The following is a 22,512-nucleotide window of genomic DNA, read 5'->3' on the forward strand; positions in this document are numbered from 1 at the left end:
GAACGTTTGCCTAAATTCTTTTTTTACACTTATCTGCTGTTGTTATTTGAACCAAAAAACGCACGAGAGAAATTGAGGAATGAAGTAGTGATAAAAATGCCGTTTTTCCGCATTTTCATTAACACCAAAAATATCGAGTAAATGTTCTTGCTTTTTTTAATAGCTATTCAAGTAAATACAACAAATTAGGTATCATTGGAAAGAGAATTTTGTGCCCTTTCTAATGATATATCACTCGACCCCACTTTCCATTTAAAATTTTAGGGTTGTTACCCTCGCTAGGGGGTTGAAGGCACAGGTAGAAAAATACATCTAAAATGTGTTCCCCTCAAAAACAAAATTGACCTGTCCGAGCATTTTTGCGTTAAGTTACAAAAAAAGGAGAAAAGCAAGGTGCATACTTTTCGTTGGACCATTCGATATACGAATACACATAAATAAAACAATATATAAACCATTACAGATAATAAATAAATAAATCATTACAGATATGTAAGCACCTGAAATACTAAGAGTTAAAATACATCATTGTAATATAGGTAGGCTTTTTGCACAAGTACTCCTTCAACAAATTTTCCGAATTTTTTAATATGTTATTACCCTATAGCACATTGGAAGGTGGTTATATATTTTCTCGCTCTCATATATCAAAGAAAATTTTGTAATTGCTGATTTTGGGATTGGCAAGGATACATTCCGACTTCCTCTCGTGTGGTAACGTCTGTCATTATTTCCTGCTGAGTTGGAGTATTTTTTGTGAAATAGACAAATGGGTTCTAAAAGGAACAAACAAGGTACAGCATTTTCTGACTGATGAAAAGTGGTTTGCAGTGGTTTACATATGTATCTAACAGCCTTTTTTTATAGAACGAATACTGAATTCAGTAGATGCTGACTACAAAATCCCCAAAAGGCAGTTCCATATCTCAAGTGCGACTCTATCAAGGAAAATACACAGTTCTGACTGAGGATTGATTGAGTTCGTTAGAAACAACTCGAACTGCATAGATGCTATTTTTTTTGCATAAATTTGTTGCATTGTGTGAATTTTGTTAACTATAGCGTGATTTTCTATAAGTAAGTCGTCGAAATTGATTTTGAAACAAAGTATGTTTGTTTTATTTGTGTTGAAACATAAGGAGTTTGAATGGCACCACTGTTCAACCCTATAGAGATCCAGAGTTATGACGTCTCTGAGATTATCTTCATTTGTCCCACGCCAAAGGATGGTGGTGTCATCCGCAAAAAGTGTGAACTTCCCTTCAATGTCAATGGTTGCCAGATCATTCAGATAAATCAGAAAATGGATAGGACCCAGAATCGAACCTTGTGGCACACCTGATGCATTATTCTCAATATGCGATTTATTTCCTTGGAGTTTTAGCCTATCAGATAACTGTAAAGCCAGTTATATAACACTCATCTAAAGTCCAAGCACTGAAGTTGAAATAATAGTGTTTCACAGTTCAAGCAGTCGAACGCTTTTGAGAAATCACAGAATACTACCCCAAAAGATTCGTTATCATTTAAACCAATATATACATCTTCCAGAACAGAGAAGATTGCATTGCCTGTGTTTTTATGGCTTTGGAATCCATATTGAGATTTGCATAGTATGTTAAGATTACTTTAGAAGTTCAGCATTCTCTTTTTAACCAGTTTTTCAATTATGTTTGGGATTGTCGGAAGCAATGATATAGGCCCGAAGTTTGATGGATCATTCATGTCACCACCTTTATGAAGCGGAATGACTATTGCTAGTTTCAGACATGTAGGAAATCTGCCAGAATGAAATGATTTATTAATGGCCTCGACAAGAATATTTCAAGCGTGTTCAGGGAGATTCTCTAAAATTTTAACTATTTCATCATAACCAGATGATGTTCTGTTCTTTATTTCATTTATAGTTTGCTTCAGTTCGTATATGTCTGTATCAAATAGGTGAAAGTAATCTGGAATATTTATATTTTTCATAAACTTAGTTGGATGGATTGTCGATTGTAATTCTGATGTTATTTTTCGTGCTATCGTATAGTAGTTGTTTAACTTCGACCACGCCAGTGAAGATAACTGCCGCAGTTGCAGTTGAAACTTTCGGAGATTGTAACTGAGGAAGACCGCGGCAAAACCCGGAAAGCACACAAAAAAGTTATATCATATTTTACAACGAATTACTTCATGAATATGTTATTGATTTTCTCCAAGTATCGGCCTATTTTATCATATATCATTTTCCCTCCAAAAATATTTCTGAATTGATTATTGTCTACGAATAGAATTGTCGCTTCCACTAAATTCACTCAATGCCACCTTGAACATAACCTAACAGGTTTCTAGCTATCTGATTATCTATTGATATTTCCTCACCTATATCAAAATTCCAAGTTTCATATAAATTCATAACCATTCTGGAAGTTTAAACTGTTGCAAGATTTTATATATCGCACGAAATTATAGCCGGCAAATTTTCCTTGAGTTTTAATGGAAGGTTCAGACATAAACTCGCTTGGAGCGTAGAGAAAACTGTTTATGTTTATTTTATATCATCACTATAAATGGTTTAGACGATAACAATATTTTTTTCAACGACGGCTTCCGACCAAAGTCGATTGACGTTTATGAAAACTGATATAATTATCACTTACAATTTAGTGAAACGTATATACAGGGCGGCAACAAAAAAGTGCGACGGTGAAAAACATTACAAAGATGGTCCAATTGAAAAAAATATTCAACATGTAGTTACTTTGCCTAATTTGCCACGTCATAATCAGTATAGAATTGAAAATATTGCATATGGATGTTGGATTAAGAAAATAATTTTTGTTTGATTTCGGTCGTAACAAATAAAACCAGTCGTAACAAATAAAAAACTTGGTAGAAATCAGACAAAAGTTATTTTGTTGAGAGGTGGTTGACAATTTCATTAGTTCGGATTTCCATTGTCTAATATGATATAAATTGATATGACACTAAATGGGAAACATCTGTATATCGAAAACACATACACACACGCAGGACAGTATCTGAACCAGGAATCCAACCACCATCAATCGAAGAGAGGAATCATCAAGACTCTACTAGACCGTGCTTTCGGGCTCTGTAATACAAAGAAAGGTCTCTAAAAGGAACTAGGCATCATCAAAAATGACCTTCAACGGAATGGTTACTCCAAAGTGACAGTGGAACAGGCTAAGAAGGATAAGAAGGATTGGGTCCAATTTAACATCAGGACCTGCTTCAGATCTGGGAACACTATACGTAGCAGCCTCACGAAAACCAGGCCACCAAACGCGGACTGCGATTCCAAGAATTGCATTTACCGGATACCCTGCGAGTGCCAAGAATCATACATCGGTGAAACTAAGAGGCCATTGAAGGTTCGCATTGCCGACCACAAGAAACACACACAGCGAAGAGAAACCAGCAAATTAGGAATAGCAGAACATGTTTGGACTCATCAACATAACATCAAGTGAAATCATACACAAGGAGGAACACTGGTTTAAGAGAAAATTCAAGGAAGCTGCATAAATGTTTTCCAACAACGCATTTAGGCAAGCTAGCGTAGAGATACGCAACATATGGAAACCTCTAATTAAGCGGAGCACGACTAACACTCGCCAAACGGTCAGCTTCCGTTAAAACCGATGTAGCGGAGAGAGGGAATAGAAGATAGGTGAAAGCACTCGAATGACCTACAAATAGTCAAATCTTTGAGGAATAAGTTCAGTTATCACCCGAAGACGATTGTGGATATTAACAATCGAAACGTCGTTTCTTGTTAATATTTTTTTTTTATTTTCATCTCGAGGTTTTTCTTGTTGTTTTGGTCTGAGAGTTACTTCTCTCCACAATCTACACATCTTTGTAAAGAGTCGATTTTCAAATCATTTGCTGTCTTTCTTTGAAAATATTTCACATTTTTTGTATGAAGATGGAGAAGTAGACAGCCATCCTTCTAATTCAAATGAATTTTAACGTGTGAACCAAAGTAGTTATCAATTACTACAGTAGATCAGTCAACAACTTTTTCTTTCTTAAAAAATTTGTAAACAGTTACGAATCAGTGCCAAAGTCAGTGACAATCACGTCAGCAGCGCGAAACAAATGTAAACTGATAATGTTCAACTACTCTGTTTTACCATTTCCGTAGTAACATAAACAAATATGACTCATGTCATGCCTGATATACACCTGAGTGAAGGTAGAATATGCGGTCAATGAATTCAGAAATCGGTCGGTCATAGCATAAATTAAGTTTAGATGACGAATTTTGTTACTATCGCCAGAGTCAAGGCTTTGCCACATCAAAATAGTAATTTACGTAATAAGTCCGGAAAATATCTGCCTTTTTTTTTGGAGTAGACAACATTTTTTACTCTATAACCAGCATTCTCTTTTTAAGAAGTGCGATAACCTTTGGGAAAGTGGCAACGTTCACATTTTTCTTCTCTGAAATAGTACTTTTCAACATACGGTGAATGCTCCACAAAAAATCTGTTTAAAAATCCGTTCAAAATATTTTTTCCGTTAACCAAGGTAGAGGATTTGACAGTTTAAGATTATTGCGACAAAGAAGCCAAAATTACATTCTCTGTACTAGGTAGTATTGTATTTCTTCATATCCATTCAAATCCTAAAAATCTGGACCTTGATTTTTGAGACACTTGTACTATAGCAGCAGCTGCTGCTTTGGATATTTTGTAAGTCACCACCGCTGCAAACTTTCAAAAATCGAAATGTCGACTAATTTCATATCAGATAGCTGTCAGATGAAAAAGATGAAAAAATTATATTGTCTGCCTTTCTGTAGTCCAGCATTTCATTTTCATATTCATATGGTAGTCGAGATGAAAGGTAAAATTCGAATCATTAGCATAGCTAACAAGTTTGGTGTTGTTATTTTTGAAGATGTCAGCTATATTTATCGACTGAAGGAGCAGTTTTTGAATTGGCAAATAATGTTTTCAATAGTTTTCAGGATCAGGCAAAATGCATCACTGTATTTTTAGACTTAGCCAAGACATTCGACACAGGACATTGGAGTTAGAGGAATGCCTCTCGAAATTTTCAAAGATTACTTATCTAACAGAATTCAGATAGTTGAAATTAATGATTCATATAGTAATCCGCTACCCGTCAGCATGGGCGTACCTCAGGGAACAGTATTAGGCCCTATTTTATTTTTGCTTCATGTAAACAATATTTTTAATATCAGCAATTTTGAAGGAAAACTACTATTCTACGCCGATGATACTGCGGTAGTATTTGTGGGACGAACTTGGAATGAAACATATGAAAACGCAAACAAAGGAATGAAATCGATATATAATTGGCTAAGTAATAATCTATTGAGTCTTAACATAGATAAAACTAAATTTATAACTTTCACTTCAACAAGAAAAAATCAACCTGAAGAAAACTTCATTAAGATTCACAAATTTACGTGTACAGAAAACCAAAACTGTGGATGTTCCCGAATATATAAAACAAATTCTATCAGATATTTAGGTGTCATGATCGACCAATTTCTAAGCTGGAATGATCACATAGATCACATAGTGAAAAAACTCCGCAAACTGATTCGGAAATTTTACCAACTAAGAAGTATCCTAAGTAGAGATGTCATACTGACGGTGTACGGTGCCTTGGTGGAGTCGATGATTAGATACTGCATCTTAGTATGGGGTGGCTTATTCAAAACATCACTACATAATCTTGATGTTATACAAAATACATTGATCAAAATCGCATTGAAAAAGGATAGGAGATATTCTACAGAGTTACTTTATGAACAAAGTGGCTTGTTCAAAGTCAGAAAATTATACGCTCATCAATGTTCATTATGGATTTGTAGGAACCCCATTAACAGCATTTCACATAAATATAATACGCGAATGACCCCCAACCAAGCAATTACCATACCACTCTGTAGATTGAGTCATAATCAGAAATTTGTGACATATTTTGGCCCGAAATTATACAATAAGCTACCACTCCATTTGAAGAATATTAATAATTATCATAAATTGAAGAAGGAACTGAAATTTTTCATCAGAAATCATTATGATCAATTGCAGGATATCTTTGAAAATGTTTAAGCTAAATTACATGCTCTCTCTTCCTCTCTTCTTATTTCCTCACTATAGCCATCATTCTCCAACTGCGGTTTTTAACCTAGTGAGGTGGATAGTATTATGTAACCAAACGACCTATTTTAGTTTTTTCTTTTTTTTGTATTTATTTTATTATACATTATATAACACACCTTATATCAGTCTGTAGCCACGACACAAGCCTAGCTTAGGTGGCTACAGATTGTGTAATATATGGTTATATGATAAGACATTTGAATTGTAAATCGCACGGAAACAAATCATGTAACTGAATAATCGTCAAATCTTTCATATTTCACAGTTATTTATTTACACAAGTGATTTACTGTTGTTTATTCTCGTATGTCCTACATATTTGTAAAATAAAGTATCTATCTATCTTATCTATCTATCTATATCTATCTTATATAAATAACAAACAACAGCGTACCTACTATACTTCCTGGTGGAACACCTTTACATCGCAATAAGTTGACTTAAATAATAAAGTAATAATAATAATAATAATAAATCTTTATTTTTCAGTTAAAAAGCATAAATGTATGAACACATTCCAGCAGTAACTGACAAAAACGTCATAATTAATATATAAATGAATTTAAATGATATGAACACAGTCATAAGTTATAATATAAAATAACTAAAATGTATAATTATACAGAAATACAAAAAACTCATAGAACCCACCGACTTAATTAAAAAAGACACAACAAAAACATATAAGAAAAAGTTTAAAAGTGTCATAGTACGAATGACAACTGTCAGTTGAAAAACAACAGCACAAATATAACATTTGAATGGTCAACAAGAAAACATCTTCATAAAATATAGTATTATGTTTCTTCGATTGACGACTTGTTTATTTTGTGGAAATTCATATTCACTGAGGATGCACTACAAAAACACACTTTTGTCTATTTTCCACTATATTTCTTTATTGTTGACCGGTTTCGGCTATTACACTATTTTCAAAACTAACTGATTACATTTAAATCTGAGTAATTCATACCTATGCTTATTCTATCATAAATGATTTGATATACCTGATATACCTGATAACCGGTACCTGCGTTTCATATACCTGTAAAATCCATGAACATAACAAAGCTTTCAATATAATGTAGGTTTTGGGATCTGGATTATAGGTTCAGGAGAGGACTATTATTTAAATCAAGTTGTTCGTTGAGGACAATAGAATTGGGATATTTCTTTGACCTGTTTATTTCCATAGATTCCAACAGATTCATCATTTTCCCTTTTTCGCATGTGTGTAGGATCTTTAAATTATCTTTATCTATTTTATGTTTCGAATTTTCAAGATGTTAGTACATTAATGATTTTTTATCCAAAATGACATGTTCGTGGTACCTTGTATCAAAATTTCTCCCAGTTTGGCCTGTATATATGGCGAGGCATTCACCACATTCTATTCGATATATACCAGATCTCTTCCCTTTCTCTAATTTAGGTTTGGCATTAAATAATATGTTTCCTAAATTTCCGTTGGATGTGTAGGATGTTTTTGTTTTAAACATGTGTTGTCACTGTTGACATATGGGTTAGTATTATGTCTATCTAATATGTTTTTAATCAGAGGAAGGCATTCATCTGTTGGAATATTTGGAAACATGTTCTTGATGTCAAACGATACTAATTTAATGTTGTTGTTAATTTTTATGTTGTTGAGTTTGTTTGTCAAGTCTATAGAATTTAGTATCGTGTGAGAAGGTTTGAAATTAGTGATCTCCCTGAATTTGTCAACAATAAAGAAATATAGTGGAAACTAGACAAAATTGTGTTTTTGTAGTGTATCCTCATAGTATTATGTCATAAATTCACTAATACTGTAACAGTTCTTCTCAATAAGAAATGTTTTGAGTCTGGATTTAGAAATATTAATATTTGGACATGTTTGGATAGAGACATCGAGGTTGATTAAAAACTTTGCATCCCAAATATAAGTGACTTTTTTGGTATACGTTAGTTCTGTGCACAGCAGGCACAAGAATATTTCTGGATCTAGTGTCATTTTGATGATCTGTTCTATTAAAGAATTTATCATTATGTTTGCATAAATATATTCACAGTTCATACAAATACAAGCCTGTCAAAAATTAAGATCTTTAGTCGCTTAAAAGCCTCTCTACATGACTGCCTCCAATTTAGTCCTGCAACAATTCTCACAGCAAATTTTTGCAGAGCGAAAACACGTGACCAAGAGGTACATGTACTCCAGTCAAGAATACTATATCGCAGATGAAAGTTGATGTTTACATTATAAACGATTAATAGTATGTTTTCGTTACAATGATTTGATAAGAACTTTAACGCATAACAATTTTTTCTTAACTTTTCACAAAGTATATCGACGTGTGGCTCCCAGCAGAATTTATAGTCGATTGTTAGTTCCAGCAACTTAGTCGTTTCACTAGCATATACATTCATGTCATTGTCCTTAAAAATTTGAAACTGTTCCCCTCTAAGTAAATTTCATCAAAGAGGTTTTAGATACATTTACCGTTAGAAGATTTATTTCGAACCACTCCACTACTTTATTTGTATACCATTTCTGATGTTATCACAAGTTCAGTAGTATCTTCGTCAGTTATGAGTAGATTTGTATCATCAGCATATGATATTACTTGGACTTTAGAGATGTCAAGAAGGAAATTAATGAGATCATTAGCATAGATTAAAAATAACAAAGGTTCAAGAATTGAGCCTTGGGGAACAATGTTTAACAATGAGAGATTGGCTCTGAGTTGTGTTGATGATTACACTCTGGGATCGATCAGTTAAGTATGCTTTCATTAAATTCAATGCTACACCCCTTATACCATATCGCTCAAGCATAATTAATAAGCTTAAACTCTGACGTTCAAATTTTGATTTCTATACATCCTCGCAAATCGAAACAACTATCTTCAATAATTACATGGGCGATACATTCCCTGAACTGAAGTTTGAACAAACTGTGTTACGTCTGAGGAAACTCATCCAGTCTACAGGTATCCAAATTGAACGTTTACAAATCAGGTGTTCGCGATCCCACTGCTTTCTAAAAATAAATCATCGTCCCACGCAATGGCGAATCGTTATTTTAGAATCGACAAGGCCGTCAAACATTGCATCCGCGAAACAATAATGACCATTAGAAATATCGAATGGGCATACATTTTCCAACAACCTCAAAAAATCCTCGTGGGACAAAAACTAAGGGATGAGGTTTTCAAATTTCTGAGTTCGACCCTTCATCGAAGATGAGACGCGCCCGATTCATTCCACGTCTCATCACTTATCAAATGATTGAATAATCGAAAAACCGTTGTAAAATGGAAAGCGTCTCTAGGATTAGGATATTTCTAGCCCCTTCCTGTTATATGTTGAGGGCTTGATGAATACCTTTATATCGATGAAGAAATCGCTCAATAATCAGAAATGGTGGTCTGAAAAGTTTCCGACCTAACATTTTTTCACACTACACACTTCTCCCAGCAATGCTTCCATATTTGTAACCAAATAGTACTCGGAGTTTTTCTTTGCAAAATAATTGTTCACTAAGGTAATTGACTCTTCGTTTGACGAAAATCTCTGTTCATCATATGCAATTTTTAGATGAAGGAACAAAAAGAAGTCGCTTGGGGCTAGATCTGGTGAGTAAGGCGGATGGTCAAGCAGTTCAAACCGTAATTCGTGGATTTTCGCCATAGCAACCGCTGAGGTGTGAGACGATGCGTCGTCTTGGTGAAACAAGATGTTGTTTTTCTGCAGATGTGGCCGTTTTCCCGCAAGTTCTGCCTTAAGCTTGTCAAGTAATGATGCGTAGTATGTTCCTGTAATGGTTTTACTTTTTTGAAGATAATCGATCAAAATAACTCCATTACTATCCCAAAAAACAGTTGCCATCACTTTCCCAGCTGGAAAAAAGTTTCTGCTTTTTTGGAACAACAAAATTCACTAGCTTTTATTTACGGCTGCTGCTATCTTCATGTTGTTGAGGTCGGAAACTTTTTAGACCGTCCACAAAGAAGGTACGCGGACGCCATTGTTAGAGATGGAACTCAGTTTATGTTGTGAATGTCCGCCGTTTTATAAAGTGCAAGCATAAATAAAAAGTAGTGTTAATGAAAATTGTTTAAGTGTTTTTATGAATAGTGCTCCCGTTCACGCCGGTTCGAGGCCGGGTGGACCGGATGTCCACGTGGGAGTAGGATCGCAACAAATAATATTTTATGAAGAAAATGATAATTTTATATGTATGTATATGTCCACCGCAGAAAGACGTGCCTATCAAAAATTAATAATTTGGGAAGAATAAAAATGGGGTGCAGTACTGCGTAAAGCAAGACTATTGCACTCCCGGACAAAGTTTTTATTATAGTTTTTACTATAATAAATAAAAAGAGCACTGGTAATAATAGCGCCATCTGGAAGCTGAGACCAAAATTAAGTAGTGGAAGAAGAATAAGACCACCCACATAGTTAACCCTCCAAACTGACCAAGTACGTTTTCAAATAATATCGCGAAGCTAAAATTCAAGTTTCAGGCACTGAAGAAACAATCAAAACTAGAAATTTAATGGGCTCGTGGCGGTGAACTTTACTCATATAAAGGTTTGAACAAAGTACCTTCGAATGAACGAGCTTGTAACCACACTGCTAGCTGAGCTATGTTGATGTAGCGTTTGTCATATGGAGGCATGATCAAGCACAACTAAACGTATTCAAAAATGGAACGTGAAACCCGAAGATCAATCTTCTTCTTGGATGCACTTATGAACAGTCATGGATATAGGAAATTAAAGCATAGAGTATACAGGAAACGAGGAAACCAACACATACAGATAGATATCTCAGCAAAATCTCCAACCACTATCGACGACAAAAGGGAAAAGTAATCAAAATGTCAATTCAGGGGGTCCGCCGCATCTGTGAACCTGAAAGTCGTCTCAAGGAACTTCGCATTTGAAGAACGGCTTCAAAGACAATGGCTATAACGAAATTAATTCAGTCGGAAAAGTAACGCCAAGGTTACGCAGACAAGCCCGTGAATGGAAACGCTTTTCTGTCCCATGTTAAATGGATTGATAGTAAAAAATCATTCTTAAGTATCAGCTCTACAGAGAGGAAAATAAACTTTAAATTAAATTACACGTTATAGCGAGATTTACCTATTTTTTCTATATAGGTAAATCTCGTGACAATATATATTGTGTAATGTAAAAAAGTTATGGGTATGATCTTTCCTTCATTTCATAGCTGGTAATCAAGAATTTGTTTTTTACAATTAATTTATTTTTTAGTAATCGTCTAACGGTTCCTTAGCCAGTTTCAGGTGTATCATGGTTAGTGACACTGATATTTGACATATATATTATTAAGGAGAAGACATGTAATTACTGTGATTAGGTATCTTATTTTGATTGTGACTGAAAAACTTTGAATTTTACCGTGTTCAATACAATGATTTATAATTTTTATATAGCACAAAAATCTAATTCATCCTATGATAATATAAATATCTGAAATGTGAATCAACAATTCTTTGTGGTGTTTCTACAATGCGATTCACAACTAAGCCCACTATCAATGCGTTTGTTTTTTGAACAATAATTCAACTTCACGTACACTAGCTGCAGATGTTTATGACCAAAACATCAAATCATTTCATAAAACGCGGCAAAATTTAAAATTTTAACACGTCTTCTTCTTATAATTATATGTCAAATATCAGTATTGCCAATCATGAAACTTCTGAGACATGTACAACCATTTTCACATGAAATATAAAAATGCACACTGTTTATGAAAACAATAATGTATTTGCGTAGTATAAAAGAATTGAAACCGTAAAACCTTGTCAAAAAACGACATAAACTACAAACTGTCAAACGATAGTTGTACGTAATCTAAGAAAATACTGATGTCTCAAGTTTGTTTAGCTGTCTCTCTTTCTATGTTTATTGGACGTTGCTTTCTACTCGAGCACATTTGTCCATCCCCCTCCTATTAAAATTGACAGGAGCTTCGTCGGCGGGGGGACGCAGCCGAGCCGAGCCGCAGTCGAGGCAATGCTGCCACTCCTTTTTTGTCGAACTTTTTTATTATAAAAACACCTTCAGCTCGAGAGACATTTTGATTTTCTCCACATTTTCGTATAATTAATGCAATCCTATTCCTAAGTGGGTATCCGGTCCACCCCGGCCTCTAACCGGCATGGATGGGGGTGGGGGTTATGTAAATCCACTTTAGGACTCCCAGGTGGACATCCGGTTCACCCCGGACTCTAACCGACGTGAATGAGACTTTCCACAAAATATTTATATCAATGGTAGCACGTTTTATGACGGCCGACAGTCACAAAACAAACTGAGTTCCATCTCCAACAATAGCGTCCGCGTACCTCTTTTGTGGACGGCCGTTATCGACACGTCCGTCCACCACCATATCAGAAACGAAACTCTCTCGTTTAGCTATCTCTTTTCGATGTACCTACCGAGTTCATCCAAACAAGAGCTCTCGCTTATTAAAGAAAGGGATGCTATATAAAAGTATGTTTTCCGCGTATTTTATTCATGACGCTTGTGTCTCTCTTTAATCGGGCGAATTAAATACTTGACAGGAGTTCGTCGAAGGGCGCACGGCATTTTTTCTGTGATTTTGTCTCCACAGGAATCCATCGGATTTTTATACATACGTGGCCCCTTTTACGTGGTTATGTGAACTACCCCGGCTTAGATCCCTGGTGAATAAAGGTGGCCCTGACTTCACATTTTGTACAGTGGACAATCACAAAACATATATAGAATTCCCGCAGTAGCACATGGCCTCCACGTACCTTCTTTGTGTATGGAAGTTATCGGCACGTCCGTCCTCTACTACGGCCACCAGGGAACTCAACGCATATGTAATGCGGCGTTGATTTTTTCAGCAATGCAGCTAGGATATATCAAGTCTTTCAACATGTCGAAAGAGCTCCTTGCCAATATAAATGTGATATCCCCTCAGATGCACTGCAGCAAGATGCATAGAATATCCCTGTAGTGATCACTCGGACTCCTTCCCCACGTAAAATATTCTGTCAAAAACACTCGACTCACCGTACTCTTGTTGAAGAAATAATAGAGAGATCAAATAACTTTCAGCATTTCATTTACAGAGGTGGTGAGTACAACTAAAGTGACGCAACCTGACAATGTCAAGTTGTCACTTCGGATTTCAATGTTGTTTACAACTGGAAATGAATTGATATTAGTTGAAAGATTTTTCTCACATTATGGTCCATAAATTGAATGATCTGAATGAAATAGCGCGACTAATTTCGATACTTGCACCATCTATCAATATGTCTCTAAAGTTGGATCAATCTCATTTGTCGCTTAGAGAGTTTTTGACAAAACAAAAGTGAATTGGTCAATTCACAGGGTTTCTATGCATCTTGATCGTGAGAAATCTCATTGAGCTTCTGTCACTGACGATTTTAGGGGTCACACATGACTTTCCATCAAATATCCCAGTTTTAAAGGTACGAAGAAGTTCAAGGCTAATAACAGATATGAATAAACAAAAAAGTACTTACGTTGCGAGCTCACCGCCAAATCATTGAGCGACCCAGCTCTGACAGGAACGACTTCTTGCTGCTGCTGCTCTTGGGGATGGTAGCTCTTCGGCCTCACTCTCACGGACGCAACGCTTCCCCCTCCCGGCCCCACCGTGATCTGCAAACGGCTCTCCAACCCCTTCTGAGAGTCAAAACTGCTCGTCGAGTACGTCAAACTAGAATTCTGTGAAGTGATGTCGATGGGGTTCTGAGGGGTCGACGTGGGAGGCCTCAAAGTAAGGTTAACGCTGGTGAAGCTCCTCGGCGAAGTGGCGGGAGTTTGCAGCCAAGGCTGCGTGGGGGTTAGCTGCGCCAGAGAGGTGCGCCTCGGCTGGGAGGGGCTTTGCACTAGGTCCAAGTTCACGTTCAGAGATAGGTTGAGGTTGGGGCTGCCTAGGAGAGTGTCAGTCGTTTGCGTGGGGGTGGAACACGTTTCTTTTTTCACTATGGGAGCGCGAGTATCGTCCTGCAAGCGTCTTTGAGCGTCGGGGGACACTAGGGGGGACTTCTCCACCTTGGTGGGGGAGTTTTTCGCGGCGAAGCGCTTCGCGCTCAGAGGGGATCGCGGGGGTTTTTCACTAAGGTCGGAACTGAGCAATTTGTGCACGTCTCTACATTTCTCGGACAGTTGGATATTGAACTTTCTTTTATCGTCACTGATCGCATCACAGTCAGACGTTATGTCAAGCTTGTTGGGTCTTTTAGCGATCGTCTTGGGAGGTTCTCGCGGGGTGGGATTGGGGACGCTTGGTTTTATCAAATTCCTGTTGATATCACTATCACTCTCGATCATTTCGACTCGGTTTCGTTCGTCGGACGTCGAGCTAAGGATTGCCGATTCCGAATGGGAGCCAATCAATTGCGCACTATCGTCTTGTGGATCGGGGATGAGCGCTTGATCTAGGGGAGGTGTTTCCAGTTGTTGTGAAAGCCGTCCCATCTGCTCAGAGTTGTTTTCGGCTAGGGCGGTTTCTAGGAGGTCGGCTATGTTCAGATCTTGGCCTTGGGAGTTCGACTGCAGGAAGGAGGTTATGCAAGTGGTGACTATGTGATCGGGGACGGTAGGGAATTGCTGTTTCAGTTCATGGAAGAGCTGCATGACCTTGACGTTCGAAGACCTCCGTCTGTTTCCGGCGAACATGGCCGGCCATTATGATTGTTCTGTCGACAAATGAAATAGATTGAAATCTTGAGACGCATATGTATATCAATGAAAACCACATGAATAAAATAGAATAGAATGAAACGTGGTTAGTTCATTAATAATAATGTGTTATTCAATGTATTGATTAGAAGAAAATATTACAAATAGACAAGATAAACAAACATAGGCATCACACAAGCTATATTTCCGAAAAAAAATTCGTGAAATCGCTAATTGAAAAAATAAAATATTCCATACGACTAATAAATATAAAAAACCAACAAAATGATATTAAGATAAACAATGTGAAAGATACGGTGAAAAATTTTAAAAAATTGATGAAATCTTTATTGGAATCGATAGAACGATCAATATAATTTAATGCCTGAAGATGATTTCATGCAAATGTAGGCGGCCAATTGAAATTCCCCAAACGTAAGATAAACTGTTCACCGAAGGCGGCTCTTAATTGATCCTTTGTTAGGCGTAACGTGTGGCATGTGGCACCGTCTTGTTGAAACCACATGTCAGGCATGTCAAATTCTTCCATTTTGGGTAACAAAAAGTCGTCATTCATCACACGGTAGTGCTCGCCATTCACAATAACGTTCCGTCTTTGAAGAAGTACGGCCCGATGATGCCACTGACCTATAATCCACACCAAACAGTGACTTTTTCGGGATGCATCGGTAGCTCTTGCAATGCTTGTGGCTGGTCTCCAGACTCCAGATGCGGCAATTTTGCTTGCCGTATCCACTTAACCAGAAATGAGCCTCGTCGCTGAACACAATTTTTCGATAAAAATGTGGATCTTCTTCCAACTTTGCCAGCGCCCATTCACCAAATGTTAGACGTTGTGGGAGATCGTGTAGCTTCAATTCTAGTACCAGCTGTATCTTACAAGGTTTTACACCCAAATCCTTTCGCAAAAATTTTTCCACAGAGTAACAGAGGCCCAATTGCTACGAACGGCGGCGAATCAACATTTCACGGTCATCACGAACACTGGCGGATACAGCCGCAATATTTTTTCGGTCCTCACTCTACGTATGCGTGTTGGTGGTTTAATGTCCAATAATGTAAACTCGGTTCAAAATTTAGTCACAAGCTTTCGAATAGCTTCCTCAGTAGGCCGACGAAACCGCCCATAAATTGAAAGAAGTGCACGATAGACTTTCTTCACTGAGCATGAATTTTGATAATAAAATTCAATAATTTGCAAGCGTTGTTCATTCGTAAGTCGATTCATGGTTAAAAAACAGACCAAACTGAACAAGTTTGACAATGACAAAAGACACGATTCACGCGTGATCTGTCAAAAACAGTGTTGCCAAAAAGATGCCAGCAAAAATATCACTCATTACATGATGTAAGTAGACCAAGGTACAACTTGTAATGTATGGTGAATTTAGGTAAAACCTTATATATTGACTTCTTAGTCGTAGTATATACAATGTAAACCGATTGACAGCTACAAAGAATCTACTATACCACTGCTCTCTAACTCTCTCTGATGGTTTTCGTTGGCTTAAGAGAATACCCCCGTTTTTGGAGAGGTAATCAAAACGTTAGTTGAGGAAGCCCGACGCATTAATGAACCTGAAGATCTTAAACTTTTGTAGAATGCTTTCAAAAGGCAGGGAACACTACCAAAGAAATATTATGCCAAGATAACGCCAATTGTACTCGTCAATGGAAGTTTTCCCACCCTATCTTGAACATGTCACGGATCATATTGGGAAGATTCTGGAGAAATATATTATGGCCAACAAAAGTCATCAGAATGGATGTAAGATCATCTAAAAATAATCAGAGAGATTTAGCAACACGGGGGTATACCGGATCGCTTATAGTTTCAGCAAAGTTACTATCGAAGAATATATATGGAGGTGATAGAAATTCAAAATAGAGATAATTTCAAACAGAAAGAAGAGGGATTCAACATAAATTAAGGCTGGCAGTTTTGCAGGCAGTATTACAGTTTGGTACTTGACTTCTCTTATAGCGATGCTCATCGCTAATACGGACCTTTGCCTTAGACTGAAACCGTTGAACTAAAATGAGGTAATATCATCTCTATCTCGTAAACAAATACCAAATAGGAAAAAAGCGCATCATGTACCAAAGCACTAACATAGATCCGTTTGCTGCTGAATTCTCGTAGACGACAATCTCCTGGAAGATTATCCTCCGTGACTAATACCAATATATTCGGAATACACCCGAAATGAATGATTCATATTGCCAATAATATATAATTATATTTATTTGTAAGAACTGTCAATGAGCTTGTACTGCTATGTTCATATGCGAGGTGACTGTTGTCTCTAATCTCTAGTGTTGAAATATGCCTTGAGATGCTTATATACTCATGTTGGAAACACTGCACTTTTGTTTTAGGAAATCTACTAGAGTCTTTAGGAGATATTTCTATTCATTTTAGTTATAAACTGATCTGTGATCTATACTTTCTTTGAACTAAATAAGTGAGGTTATATCAAAATAGCAAAATTTGTGTTTTGACTTAAAATTTGTCTAGTTCTAGATGTTTTGGTTAGTCGTAAGGACAGCCTTACGTTGGATGTCGTTCATCTCTATGGATAAAAGGTATTAGCTGTTTTGAATTACGATCGATGTCTCTTTGGGCGTGTCCACTTGGAAAATAATGACAATAATATTTCCTGTAGTCTATTTGCATCTTAATGTGTGTTATTATCAGTAACAAACTTCAAAGGAATTAAATGTCAGTTGGGAAACACAAAATCGCTTTTAATCGAAAATGGTGAACTTATTTACTGAAGGACGCATTAAAAAAGGTAGATAAAATAGTTTCGACGTGAGTATAGAAAGATTTATTATCTGGACGAAACATGGTTTAACGAAGAATATACCGTTAGAAAGATGTGACAAAACAAAAACATAAAAAAATACAAGTTCACGTTGAACATTTCAGAAGGCTGGTCTACTTGATTGAAGTTGCCTTCTGATGAAGGAAAGCGAATGATTATCACCCAAATTGGAAGTGATGATAGTTTTGTTGAGAGCGATTTACTGATGTTTGAGTCAAAGCATTTTGGTGATTGTCATGAAGATATGAACGGCGATATGTTTGAAGAGTATTATGAGCAAATTTTAGACCTCATTTCGTCTAACTCTGTGATGGTGATGAATAATGCAAGTTAACAATCCAAAAAAAATAAAAGAATACCAACTAATGCATTATTGAGTGGCTTTGGCAAAAAACATATCAAGTATGGTTACAAAAGAACTATTGTCCACAGTATGTTCAAATGAAGCTCATTTCACGTAATATGTAGTCGACAAGATGGCACAGAAACGAAATGTCATTTTGTGTCCGCCCGCTTATCATTGCAGACTTAATCCCATTGAACTCGTTTGGGCTCAAGTAAAAGGCTTTGTTACAAGACGAAATATGACACTTGAAATAAAAGATGTCAAAATACTCTTCAATGAATCATTGAAAAATGTCAATTCCAAAAAAAAGTATATTGAACATCTTATGAAACAAAAGTACAACATGTGGATACTAGACCATTTGGTTGAGGAAGTTGTAAAACCTTTAATCATAACATTCGACGATTCATTGGATTCAACTGATGATAACATCAAATAAGCATACCTATTTATTATTAAATAATTTCAAATAGTAAACATAGTTACTAGTTTCAACAAGTATTTATGATTGGATGCCCTATCGTATGCCACTGCAGGTAATAAAACGACCTGAAAGATCATAAAATATTTTGTTTGAGACCCGTTTGCGATACAAAAATAGGGTGCACCTATTATAAAACCGCCTATACTTTCTGTGGCAAATCATAACGAAATCACCAAATTTTGTTTAAGGTAGCGTTATGAGTTTATAATGAGCATTTACTACCTTTTACTAATAAAAAACAGAATACCACTAACTAATTAGGTTTCATTGGGAAGCTAGTTGATATATATTCTGGCCAGAATAGCCAACCCATTTCGCTTATCTCGAAAGTAATCAAGACAGACTGAAAATTTTGGTATTCAAATCGTATTCACGAAAACCTCATACAAGAACAAAAGGCCCACACGACTCTCAATATTCAGAGGAGACAGCTAAAAAATTGCAAAGTAAGCCCTCATAGCATCAAGTATTCACTGCATGTTTTTCTCCTGAAAAACTTCTCTGTGATTCATGACCGCGTTTGTTTATTTACAGTGTAAATTTTCCGGGTTGTATGAGTACGAATAAGCATAATTGATTTTCCTCCAAGTCGAATGATTCTCAAATTCCACCTTAATTTAGTTTCGGAGCACGCGTATTTTTGCATATTTCCAAGAAGAATGCAAATACCCAATTACTTCAAAGTAAACATAAACCTAACAAGTTGACTGATAAGATAACTCGGCTACTGTTGATTGTTTATGGAAGTTTGCTGTATTTCTCTATTCTCAATAAGGCGTGTTGAGGAACGGGAAAAACCTGTTGAGTTCGGTTCTAGGAAATTCTCAAGGCTGTCGAGTAACCTTAAAGTCGCAATTATTCAGTAGCACGAATTTTTTTTCTTCTCTTCCTAGTCTTTCGTGTCTGAACATTCGATAAGAAAATTGAATGAAATTTATTTGTACAAGTATTTTATATACTTATGGATTGTTGATGTTAATGTTTTTTTTTTCATTTCACCACTATGTGTTCCTTCGGCACGTCAGTTTCAGTATCGGGAAAAAGGGAGAAATTGAGAACTGGAATTTCTTGCAAATATCAGTTCTCAAAACTATTTAAATATTTGAAGATTCCCAGTATTATGGAATCCCCTATATAATACCTGCCCGTTTGTTCAAACAAATTCATTTTATCATTATGTAATTATCTTCAATTCAATCGAACCTCATTTTGGCTCTAGGACTCTATTTCTTACTTTGATACAGGATAATGCACCTGCTTACTCGTCTTTGCTTGTTCGCTTGTTTTTGGCCAAAAACAACACCGTAATCATGCTTCATCCACCGTATGCACCATTCTTGGCCACCTGGGACTTTTTTCTGTTATCAAGATGCTACTTTGAAGCGGACAAAATAGAAATTGATGAATATATATTTTGTGAGAAAAATGAAAATTTACCCCATTTTTTTAACAGACCTCGTATATTTCATTGTCATCATTTTTACTTATATTACAAACTCTATTATTTAATTAACAATCACTTCACTGCACTTCAATTACACACAGTTTTTAATCACCGCACATATTTCAAGGTCTATTCCGGGAATCAATTACAACAATTCTGCAGCCCGACATTGTCTGGTATATATACCACATTTTAAGGTCGCTTTCTTTCTTTGGAGCCATCCGACTTTCCGCGCATTGAGGTATGTCACGATACTTTGTCGGAGCGACAATATTTTCCGAAAGATAAAATAAAACAATCCCAGTCTCATTCAACTGAGGATACACTACAAAAACACACTTTTGTCTATTTTCCACGATATTTCTTTATTTTCGACTAGTTTCGGTCATCAAACCATTTTCAATACTAACCAGATTCCCCCATGCCCCCTCATAGGTTGAGTGCCCTGGAGTAAAATCTTCCCCCCACAAAATAAATTTCTGACGAAAACTTAATACACCACTCCATCCACCCGCGCTCTCCGAGCGGTCCTCAATCCTACTGATGGACACTTCAGCAAGATTGGCATCTGACGTTTTTTCGGTCGAAAGTCAGCCTTTAGGTGCTTATACTTTCTAATCGGTTGAATTCTTCAATCATGACTTTCCTAACTGAATTTTTGCATGGGGTCCCCCAAAAATGTACCGTAGACAAGTGTCTTTTTTATTGCCCGCGTATGTCATGTTTCCTGGATTATCTGAAAGTGAACTGAATTAGTATCTGGCTAAGGAATGTTTATACTTACCGGAGTCGCCTAAGGGCGACTCTAGGGGGTGGTCTCTGAATCAGGGGTCATCCCTGTTTAACGCATCGTGTAGATCGCGTAGCGCTGGGTTGTTGTGCGATCTGATTCTATTGAACACGCTTTCTGGGTGTGCTCTCATATACACTTCCACATTGCGTGTTCAGGTCTAGGTCTATATATATATATATATATATATATATATATATATATATATATATATATATATATATATATATATATATATATATATATATATATATATATATAAGCGTTTACGGAGGCCCTTACGCACACGTTCATAAAGCTTTGAACCTGATTTCTTTATGTATGTGCGCACTGACCCCAAGCAGTGCAATCATGCAGTATTATTAGCATGAGAACTATTCTTATCATCAGCAACTTTACTTTCAGCCCCATGGCCCAGCCCTGTGGCCTATTATTGGTGCTAGGCGTTGTCTGGCTGATCTCGCCATTCCGATTCTCTCCCGTACTCCCAGGTATTTTGCTTTGTCGGTCCACGGAATCTCTTGTCCGTTGAAGATAATGTTGCCTTCCGGTTGTGCCTCCGGGTGAACAGTATCGCCTGACTTCTTGTCAGGGTTTATACTGATCTTCCACAGATTGGCCATTCCTCTTATATGTCTGCCTGTATACGTCTGCTGTGTATAGCGGGACCTGCACCTGCACCTGCACCTTGCGGGACCCCTCCAGTAGTCTAACTAGATTACATTTAAATCTAAGTAATTTATACCTACGTTGCCTATCCTATCATGTACCTACATTGTCTACAAGTCCCTGGAATATCGATGAACATAACAAAACAAAACTTTTGATATAATGTAGGTAATATAATCCAGTTCCCAAAACCTGGAACAAAAGTTTTGTTTTGTTATGTTCATCGATATTCCAGGGACATACAGACAATGTAGGTACATGATAGGATAGGCAACGTAGGTATAAATTACTTAGATTCAAATGTAATCTAGTTAGACTACTGGAGGGGTTCCGCAAGGTGCAGGTGCAGGTGCAGGTCCCGCGCTCTACGCGGACGATACGGCCCTGCTGGCGAGATCTAGGAGCCAAGCGCATGTCACCAGATATTTGCAGCAACAGCCAGACATATAAGAGGAATGGCCAATCTGTGGAAGATCAGTATAACCCCTGACAAAGCAACGTTATCTTCAACGGACAAGAGATTCCGTGGACCGACAAAGCAAAATACCTGGGAGTCACCCTAGATAGGCAATGTAGACATGAATTACTCAGATTTAAATGTAATCTAGTTAGTTTTGAAAATGGTGTAATGACCGAAACTAGTCAACAATAAAGAAATATTGTGAAAAATACACAAAAGCGTGTTTTTGTAGTGTATCCTCAGTTGACATGAATTTTCACAAAATAAACGAGTCGTCAATCAAAGAAGACATCCTCATTTCTTCCTTGGGGAGCCTGGGTTCATTACAGTCCCCATAGAATTGAAACATTTGCGCTACAGGTGTAATATAATTTATATCTTATGAACATTTTGGTATTGTTCACAATCAGAAAAGTAATATCTTGTCACATTTGACGTTTTGTGGCCTCAGGAGCTCAAGGCATCCTGCTAGTATTGTAGGGGGAGTCTTATAATAACGGTTGATAAAATTTATAAACTGACAGATAAATCAGGGGATTCGTTGACAAGTTTGGAACCAACTGAGAAAAGTGTAGATGTAAGGAAAAGGAATTATAAACATTTCAAC

The 22,512-nt window shown here is 36.7% G+C and overlaps 1 protein-coding gene across 4 annotated transcripts in view; it reads right to left on the reverse strand.

Annotated features, from left to right (window-relative positions):
• The window catches only part of Tab2 (TAK1-associated binding protein 2), a 46,952-nt gene that overhangs the window by 19,829 nt on the left and 4,611 nt on the right, over positions 1-22,512 (reverse strand). For all 4 annotated transcript variants that reach the window (XM_074174480.1, XM_074174481.1, XM_074174477.1 and 1 more), the window contains exon 2: positions 13,699-14,880. In XM_074174480.1, coding sequence (XP_074030581.1) covers positions 13,699-14,860 — 1,162 coding nt within the window. In that variant the 5' untranslated portion in view covers positions 14,861-14,880. The remainder of the gene's footprint in view (positions 1-13,698; positions 14,881-22,512) is intronic.

Source organism: Leptinotarsa decemlineata, unplaced genomic scaffold (genome assembly GCF_025532065.1).
Source record: "Leptinotarsa decemlineata unplaced genomic scaffold, Ldec_3_MD MMD2_tig00000591_RagTag_RagTag, whole genome shotgun sequence".
Classification (NCBI taxonomy): domain Eukaryota; kingdom Metazoa; phylum Arthropoda; class Insecta; order Coleoptera; family Chrysomelidae; genus Leptinotarsa; species Leptinotarsa decemlineata.